At 52.7% G+C, this 9,936-nt stretch overlaps 1 protein-coding gene across 1 annotated transcript; it reads right to left on the bottom strand.

The window, feature by feature from the left end:
• Positions 1-450: 450 nt before the first annotated feature.
• On the bottom strand, positions 451-7,304 carry LOC123399684 (fatty acid amide hydrolase-like). Its single transcript, XM_045094079.1, has 4 exons — positions 7,050-7,304; positions 1,258-1,319; positions 1,004-1,099; positions 451-525 (listed from the first exon to the last, which is right to left on the bottom strand). Exons 1-4 carry the CDS (start codon positions 7,186-7,188, stop codon positions 466-468), a joined length of 357 nt encoding a protein of 118 aa, XP_044950014.1. The 5' UTR covers positions 7,189-7,304; the 3' UTR covers positions 451-465.
• Between the last annotated feature and the right edge of the window lie 2,632 nt (positions 7,305-9,936).

The following is a 9,936-nucleotide window of genomic DNA, read 5'->3' on the forward strand; positions in this document are numbered from 1 at the left end:
TTCCCAAACCGAATTGGAGGAGGAGTCCTCCTCCCCCTTCGGCCGGTGCACCCTTGGGGCCCTTGTGCCCCAAGGCTAGCCCCTCCCTTCCTCCTATATATATTGGTGGTTTAGGGCTTTTTGAGACACAACTTTGCCACGTGCAACTCTAGCCTATTTCACATAGTTTTACCTCTAGATCGGATTTCAGCGGAGCTCACGCGGAGCCATGCAGGAGTAGATCATAGGAGAGGGCTGAGCACTGAGAGGGGGAGAGAGAGGGAGGGAGAGGGATATATATATAGGAGAAGTATACTGTTGGATTTCACTGTTGTACCTCACTTGCTTATTGCTGCTACAATGTTTCTGGTAAAATTATTTTCTCAGTTTTTTATAAACTGGAGAAGGTTTGTTGTGTCTATCCTGAGTCCTGACAAATGACAAACCGCTCACATACTATTGATAGTATGGTATATTGATGATGTTTCAGGTCTTCAGGATGTCGTAAAACGTGGATGGCCGATTTCTTTTCTTGAGGCAGAGCTCCTGAAAGCAGGGGAAAATAAGGTCACGTTTTTAATTCATGATGAGGGTCCAGAAGGAGACAAAGACTGTACAAAAGACTTGATGAAAATAATGCTCACACTCATAATGGTGATGATGGCACTGAATAGTGATTTTCAGATTCTGTAGGCATGACAAATTTACGATATTTCATAAATTACTATTTCTTCCCTAACACTTTTATCTGCTTTAGCATATTTCCCATTAAAAATTACTCAAAGTAATCTGCAGCTAAGTGTACTTATGTCGCAATATAAATAAATGCCCGTAAACAACATAGTGGTGTAAATAAAGTCTCCCCGATGCCTAATGCTAACGGATCAAAATTGGCGAATGTTTAGAGATTCACTTGGTTCATACAGAATGCAGCCTTAAAAATCACATGGACTCTTATTAAATAAATGAGCACATTCTCAGATGGCAAACCGCAAATACAGAACATTTATGATGAATGCAGTACCTCTACTGCCGAAGCCACCCTCAATAAGATAGCCTCGCCCCACGGACGGCCTATCAGTTGCAAGCCGATAGGAAGGCCTTGCTTGTCATGACCAACCTGAGTACAGGACAGAGGAGTAGCAGCACATATTAGCAATTAATACTCTCCCTGCATGTTTTTGAGCTATGTTGTAACAAAATCTTGAATGTTCCTACAATTATTGCTAACTAAAAGATACGATTAATACTCGTCATGAGTTGTGACACCACACTTACAGGAACAGTAATGGCAGGCAAGCCAAGAAGGTTCCCGGCAAAAATGAATTGCATCAGCTTGGCTGCAATAAAGAGATTGAATCAGGATCAGAAAAGGTGTAATTGATCTCATTAGAACAAAGTACCGACAATTGTACTTGGCAGGTTGGCGTCAAAATAGGCATTAATATGGTTTGCTTATCAAACTGCTAAACTAACACAACTCCTGTACTTCCATATTGCATAGCTACTTTATACTGTTGGATTTCAAATAGGAAGAAATGCCCCTTATATATCTGATTCCAACAAAGTTCTAAATAGCTTGTGATATACTGTTATATCTTTGTGCGCTCCCACTGCAAAAGCATGATATCCATGATATAAATAAGGCAATAGCTATGACAGCTCAGCCATAGTTTGGTGGAAAATTCTGGAACTATGGCATGACATCTTGAACTTGCATCATATCTTTTACCTTTGAATCAAATTCTGCTGTTGTGAAATTCCATGTTAGCTAGTCTAGCCGCTGCTTCTGTTAGTTAGGATAGATCCTTGTTTTCAGTAAATAACAAGTAGAAGCTCGAGCCCACAAGCTTCTGTGTGTGCGTGCCAAGAAGATAGGAGGCAGGCGCGGTCACCACGTCGTGCGTGCCGTCATAGCCGGGGTGGTTATGCCACGATGACCAGCTCGTGGGATGGCGCGAGTCTTTGGGATCGTGGCGCCGGAGTAGGAGTAGAGCCGGGCCATCATCTTTCCCTTGTACTGAATAAATAGAACAGAGAAGAAACGAGAAAAGCTACAGCTTGTACGTAGCGCAAAAACCCATGTCTACCCTGTCTATCTGCTCTAACGATCGAGCTCCGGTGACGGCAACGCTAACAATTGGTATCAGAGCCCGTTTAAGCGATCCCGACGACAATGACAGGCAACGATGGCAGGGAGGAAGCCGTCGTGGCCGCACCCCCCAACGTCAACCAGGGGGAGGCGGATCGCTCCCTCACCCCACCGCGATCACGGGGGAGGAGCCGCACGAGGCGAGGACGCCAGGTCGTGATCCACCAGGCAGCTGCGCAGGAGCGCGCGCCGGTGATCCCTGGCGCCGGAGCCTCCTTCCCCCCACTCACGCCAACGAACTACATCGAGTGGGCGCTACTCATGCAAGTGCATCTAGAGTCCTGGGGGCTCTGGGATGCGGTCGAAGGTAACGCCGCAACGCTGCGCGACGACAAGACCGCCCTGGGTGTGATCCTACGCGCGGTCCCACCGGAGGTTCTCAGCGTCCTCGTCGTGAAGAAGACGGCGAAGGAGGCCTGGGATACCCTGAAGGTGATGCGCATGGGCGTGCACCGCGTGCGCGAGGCCACTGCGCAGAGGCTGCGCGCCGAGTTCGAGTCGATCAACTTCCGCGACGGGGAGACGCTCGACGCGTTCGGCATGCGCATCACCGCCCTTGTCAACCACCTCCGCACCCTAGGCGACCACGTCGACGAGGTACGCGTCGTTCAGAAAGTTCTTCGCGTCGTCCCCTCTCGCTACGCACAGATCGCCGTGGCAATAGAGACGCTCCATGACCTGAATACGATCACGATCGAGGAGCTGATCGGTCGCCTCCGGACATCGGAGGAGCGCTGCGGCAATGGCCCGACGCAGGGGAGCGGAGGACAGCTGCTCATGACAGAGCAGCAGTGGGACGCACGGCGCCGGGAACGAGAACTTGGCCAAGGTTCAAATCCCGGCGGCGGCGGTGGCAACGGAGGCAGCCAGAAGCGCGGCAAGCCGCAGAACCAGAAGCGCGGCAACGACAACCAAGGCAACACCGCAGGGCGAGAGGGCACCGGCGACGGGCGGTACATGAGCAGGGTGAAGTGCTATAACTGCAACAAGCACGGGCACTTCTCCCGCGACTGCACCGCGCCGTGCAAGGAGCGAAAGGAGCAGGCTAACCTCACGCAGGGAGGCGTGGAGGAAAGCTCCCTCCTGCTCACGACCTCCGTAGGAGGTGCCTTGGGAGAATGCCCCGCCGAGCACGTTCTGCTCAACGAGGAAGGATCCCAGGCACGCGCAGCGGCGGACGGTGAGCCCTGCGACATGGCCTGGTACCTCAACACTGGTGCGAGCAACCATATGTCAGGACGGCGAGAGATCTTCTCCGAGCTGGACATCGGCGTGCGTGGCGCGGTGAAGCTCGGCGACGGCTCGGCAGTCCAGATCGAAGGGAGGGGGACGATCCTCTTCCAGTGCCGCAACGGTGAGCATATGGTGTTGTCGGATGTCTATTATATCCCCAAACTCTGCAGCAATATTGTCAGCATTGGACAGTTGGACGAGATCGCCTATGAAACGAGTATAAGGCTCGGGGTGCTGCAGCTCCGAGACCCAAGCGGTCGGCTCCTCGCGCGAGTACAGCGCAACCAAGGTAGGCTGTACGTGCTGCAGCTCATCCCGGCCCGGCCGGTGTGCTTCGCGGCGCACGCCGGCGAGGACGCGTGGCGCTGGCACGTGCGCTACGGCCACGTGAACTTCCGGGCTCTACGACAACTCGCCCGGGACGGCCTAGTTCACGGCCTTCCTCTCTTCGACGAGGCTGACCGTGTCTGTGAAGCTTGCCTCACCGGCAAGCACAGGCGGGCACCGTTCCCTCGTCGGGCCCTAAACAGGGCCGGAGAGGTGCTCGAGCTGGTGCACGCGGACCTGTGTGGCCCGATCTCCCCTCCGACGCCGGGAGGAAAACGCTACTTCCTCCTCCTAATCGACGACAAGAGCAGGCACATGTGGTTGTACCTGCTGACAACGAAAGATGAGGCGCAGACGGCTCTGAAACGTTTTCAGGCCGTGACGGAGCTGGAGTCCGGGCGGAAACTGAAGGCGTTGCGCATGGACCGGGGGGGGGGTTCACCTCCCAAAGCCTCGGCGAGCACTTCGCCGACAAAGGCGTCAAACGACAGTTGACGACGCCCTACTTGCCACAGCAAAACGGTGTGGTAGAGCGCCGCAACCAAACCATCGTCGGCATGGCGCGCAGCCTGCTGAAGGCCAAGGGAGTGCCGGCTCGCTTCTGGGGCGAGGCGGTAACCACGGCGGTCTACCTGCTGAACAGGTCCACGACGAAGAGCGTCGAGGGCGCAACCCCCCACGAGGCATGGTGCGGACGGCGTCCGAGTGTGCAGCACCTGCGCATATTTGGAAGCGTCGCACATGTCAAGGTAACACGGCCGAACCTGTCAAAGCTTGGTGACAGGAGCGAGCCCATGGTGCTTCTCGGCTATGAGCCACGGACGGCGGGCTACCGCGTCTACCACCCGCCCTCGAACCGCGTCCTGGTCTCCAGGGATGTCGTGTTCGACGAGGAAGCAGCATGGGACTGGGCAACATCTGCTGCGACGAGCGGCGAGAACACGCCTGACACCTTCTCCATAGACCTCGACACGGTGACGGGGACGACCATCACCAGCCTCCCACAAGACGGCGCATCCCCAGGGTCCACGCCCCCGCTGGCAACGCCTGCCCCGACACGCGCAGACGCTACGCCACCACCTGTCTGCGCCACGCCAGCCCCGAGCAACCCCGTCATCGAGTTCGCCTCTCCGCCAACCGGAGCGTCGGTCCCATCACCAGGCGAGGAGGCACCACGGCGATACCGCACCCTGGAGAACTTGTGGGACACGGCGACCGAAGCAGATGGAGAGCACAGTCACCTGTGACTCTTCGCGGGGGAGGAACCCACCTCGTTCCGGTAGGCTCAGGACGATAGTGCATGGAGAGTCGCCATGGATGAAGAAATGGAGAGCATCAACGACAACGATACCTGGGCGCTATGTGAGCTTCCACCTGGGCATCGGGCCATAGGACTCAAATGGGTCTACAAGCTCAAGAAGGACGCTCATGGCGTCGTGCTGAAGCGGAAGGCACGCTTGGTGGCGAAGGGCTATGTCCAAGTCCAGGGAGTGGACTTTGAGGACGTCTTCGCACCAGTGGCCAGGATGGACTCAGTACGCGTGCTGGTCGCTCTCGCCGCGCATCAAGCCTGGCCGATCCACCACATGGACGTCAAGTCCGCGTTCCTGAATGGGGAGCTCCAGGAGGAGGTGTACGTCGTGCAACCACCGGGGTACGCCGAGCCCGGCAAGGAGGAGAAGGTGCTGCGCCTACACAAAGCCCTGTACGGCTTACGCCAGGCTCCGAGGGCCTGGAACGCCAAGCTGGACGAAAGCCTGCGCTCGCTCGGGTTTGAACGTTGCCCCTCCGAGCATGCAGTGTACAGGCGCAAAGAGGGCGACAAACTTCTGCTCGTCGGCGTGTACCTCGACGATCTCGTCATCACGGGAGCTGACGTGGTGGAGATCAACGCATTCAAGCAACAGATGATATCGCTCTTCAAGATGAGCGATCTAGGAGAGCTGAGCTACTACCTGGGCATCGAGGTGCGCCAGGAGCGTGACCGGATCGTGCTCTGTCAGGCGGCCTACGCCAAAAAGCTGCTGGAGCGAGCGTAGCTCGACGACTGCAACCCCGGCAACATGCCCATGGAGGCTCGGCTTAAGCTGAGCAGGGAAAGCAAGGAGAAGTCAGTGGACGCCACGTTGTATCGCAGCATCATCGGAGGGCTGCGCTACCTCGTACACACCAGGCCGGACATCACCTTCGCCGTCGGGTTCCTGAGCCGCTTCATGGAGGCGCTAGCAGCAGACCACTACGCGGCCGTCAGGAGACTACTAAGGTATATCGCTGGCACACTAGATTTCGGTTGTGCTTATGTGCGCGGGAAAGGAGCGCCAGTATTGCTGGGGTACAGCGATGCAGACCACGCCGACGACGTCGACGACAGGCGAAGCACCACGGGCGTGATCTTCTTCCTCGGGGGGAGCCCAGTGAGCTGGCAGTCCCAGAAGCAAAGAGTGGTGGCGCTCTCCTCCTGCGAGGCGGAGTACGTCGCTGCCACCACCGCCGCCTGCCAAGGAATTTGGCTGGCTCGTCTTATAGGGGAGATGCTGAACACGGAGATCCGGCCACCATAGTTGCTGGTCGATAACAAGTCAGCAATCTCTCTCTCCAAGAACCCAGTCTTCCACAATCGCAGTAAACACATTGAGCTACGGTACCACTTTATTCGCCAATGTGTGGAAGAAGGGAGTATCGACATCAATTACATCCACACCAACGACCAGCTCGCCGATACTCTTACGAAGGCACTTGGGCGAATTCGCTTCCTAGAGCTTAGGGGGAGGATCGGCATGACAGAAATAATTCGGCAGCAGCAAGATTAGAGGGGAGATTTGTTAGCTAGTCTAGCCGCTGCTTCTGTTAGTTAGGATAGATCCTTGTTTTCAGCAAATAACAAGTAGAAGCTCGAGCCCACAAGCTTCTGTGTGTGCGTGCCGAGAAGATAGGAGGCAGGCGCGGTCACCACGTCGCGCGCGCCGTCATAGCCGGGGTGGTTATGCCACGATGACCAGCTCGTGGGATGGCGCGAGTCTTTGGGATCGTGGCGCTAGGGTAGGAGTAGAGCCGGGCCATCATCTTTCCCTTGTACTGAATAAATAGAACAGAGAAGAAACGAGAAAAGCTACAGCTTGTACGTAGCGCAAAAACCCCTGTCTACCCTGTCTATCTGCTCTAACGATCGAGCTCCGGCGACGGCAACGCTAACATTCCAGTGATGCAGCACAAAATTCAGTTAAGTCAAATTCAGTGGCTTCACATGGCAAGTGACCATGGTCAGCTTACTCACATGTGCGATGATCTACCTCACGAGTAACAGACAGATGCTTCAAACAAAACAAAATGTGAACAATGTTGTCTGTTTGATCACCACCTTGTTGACGAGGTAATCTTTGATCTTTCTTAAGCACGACAGAGCCGAGGACCGGCGTCTCGAGAACCCACGCGAACATCTTCACTGGAAGCCCGGCCACCCGAGGAGCTGAAGAACATACTCCTGAACATTTTGGCATTTTGTTCAGATAAGAATAAAGAAGAAAGATTCAAAGGAAGCACGGAAATCGCATTTTGGCATTCGAAATGCGAGTATCAAATCACCTTTGACGTTGGGACTGATGTAGTTCTTGGGTAAACACCCCCATTCAAGAAATTTAGAACAGCTGGAGTAGTTATTATTATGCGAGTATCAAATCACCTTTGACGTTGGGACTGATGTAGTGCTCGGGTAAACACCTCCATTCAAGAAATATAGAACAGCCGACTACTTACTATTCTGACAATGGGAAAACAAATGTCACTGATCAGAATTGACCACCCAGCAGCTCATCCTCACTTGAGCCTCCCAGCAAGCATGAAGGCCTTGAGCACAACCTTCCTGGGCAACGTCGGCTGAACCCCCCCCCCCCCCTCTTTCCACATCCTTCACCAGCGCCTCCAGGTCCACCCCTTTCTCTCTGGCCGTCGTCGCGATGGAGCAGGTCATCATGAACCCCGCCAGGTCCTCCAGGGTCATCTGCGCCTCCATGTCAACGTCGGTCGGCTCGCCCTCCCCAACGAGCTCAAACACGAGCCATAGTTTGGCGGGGGAGGAGGCGCGTGGGCGGCGCGGCGAGCGGGGCCGAGCGGCGGGCGAGCGGCGCGGCGAGCGGACCGAGCGGGGGGAGCGGGTGCGAGCGAGGGATCGAGGGCTTAACGGCGTTTTTATACTTAGGTGGGCAATTAACGCTAACGAAACTGATTAGTTTCGTTAACAACGTTTTTAAACCGTTGATTACATGATTAGACGGTTGAGATGGCGAGTTGGATATGCTCTCTCGTGTTTTTATTAGTGGAGATACTAGTTGGTGGGGCGCGCCCAGGACGCGCCGCCTGAGGGTCATATGGGCGGTGCCAGGTAGATGAATGGCCTTTTTCACTTTCATTTTTTAATCTGATAGCAGCACATGTACATGCAATTCTCGATTGACTTATTATATTGGAACATCATGCAAGGAAGAAACTGAAATGCCATGTCATCACATGCAAGCATCCACAGGAGCATTTTGCTGTTTGGCAACATAAGATACATCAATAGAAATTGCGTGGACGCCGGCCGCGGCGGCGACAGGCCCTTGATGCTTCCGCGTGCTCGCCTCGTCCTCCATGCGCTTCATCACCCGGTGCGCATAGCCGATGACTCACCACACCCTTGCCAGTCTATACATACAACACATCAAGGAGCGATCGAGCACACTATAACAGAAACATGTACATTCAGATGAGCTTCACGAGCTACCGCAGTAGCTCGTCGTCGTGGACGGCGATAACCCTCTTGAAATACGGCATCAACGGAGGCGAGAAAGATGTTGAGCTTGGTCTGGAGGTCCCTGATGGCAGCCATTGTCCTCTCGATGGCAAACGGCTTAGCACCGTTGGTGTCCTGGCTCCTCAGCTTCCCTGCCTGGAAATGTGTTCCACTTCATATCTTTGGCATGACTCGTTCTGAACTTCTAATGATTATATATAAATTCTGAAAGAAGCGAGTGTGCTCGACTGAACGTACCCTGGCTTCAGGCTCTCATTGTGACTCTGGAAGAGCTGGAATGGCTCCAGCGAAGCTTCACAGAAGCCGACTTGCTCGTCGACGGCGTCACTCTAGACGCCAACTGTCTATGTATAAGATAGCAATGATGAATGCTACAGTCTACCTTCTACTTATATTCTGTAAATCAGTTTTCTCAAATCAGATGTCAAAAGCATTAGTTCTTAATTTTAGGCCACTTCATTTTTTTTCAGAGCTTCCATAGGAAAGAGCGAGCAATTAGGAACAAAAGGAAATACTGGTCAAGATAGGCGGTTCTTCTTTTGCTGGAAGGACTTTTCCTCGGCAAACATTTGTAACACTGGTTATAATAATTTCAGTTCTCAAAGTTACAGTACTAATCGCATAGAAGTGTTGTTCCATGCATGTCGCCGCCATCAGTGATGAGGCATGTGTTCGGGAGCGAAGTTACCAACACGCTGATCAACAGAGCATTGTGTTATAGTACACAAATACAACAAAATAAACAAATAAATGTGATAGCAATATAGCGTGTTTTTCGAGAAACAGGAATGTGGCATCACAAATTTTCAGCTTACAACAGAATACTTCGTGTTTCAGGCGTTTGAGTATATATGATCACACAATTTAAATTAGCGAGTATCTAGTTCATATAAGATGTTAGAAGATATTACGAAGCTCATCTACTGCATTATCAAGAGGTTCAGATATAGCTGCACAGCAAGAGAGAAGTTATTATTATTAGATAAATATTTTACATGGTGGCATAAGTATCTTGAACACCAAACATAAAGAAGAAAAGCCATGCGAACACCGTTTAGTTTTTCTACCTTCTTATCCAACAAACATTCCAATATGAAGCATTTGATTTCTACTCCATGGTCAAACTATAATCTTCCCCAGATAGAAATAGCAAGGGGGAAACAGATAACATGTGTTTTTAGTATTAGTGCAACCAAGTTACTCGGATAAACCAACAAGTAATTCATCTTATCTCCACTCAGGCCAAATATCATACCAAACCAGCAAGTAATTCATCTTATCTCCCATCAGGTCAAATATTGTAACAAACCAGCAAGCAATGCATTTTGTAGTTACCTCGTACCCTTTGTTCTGACAAACTGAAGACTATCAGACACTTACATCTCCATCACACCAAACCAAATCAGAGAATGGATAGGCAAGGGCGCCAAACCTCCGAACGCCCACTTGTGGAAGG

This window comes from Hordeum vulgare, chromosome 5H (genome assembly GCF_904849725.1).
Source record: "Hordeum vulgare subsp. vulgare chromosome 5H, MorexV3_pseudomolecules_assembly, whole genome shotgun sequence".
NCBI classification, from domain to species: domain Eukaryota; kingdom Viridiplantae; phylum Streptophyta; class Magnoliopsida; order Poales; family Poaceae; genus Hordeum; species Hordeum vulgare.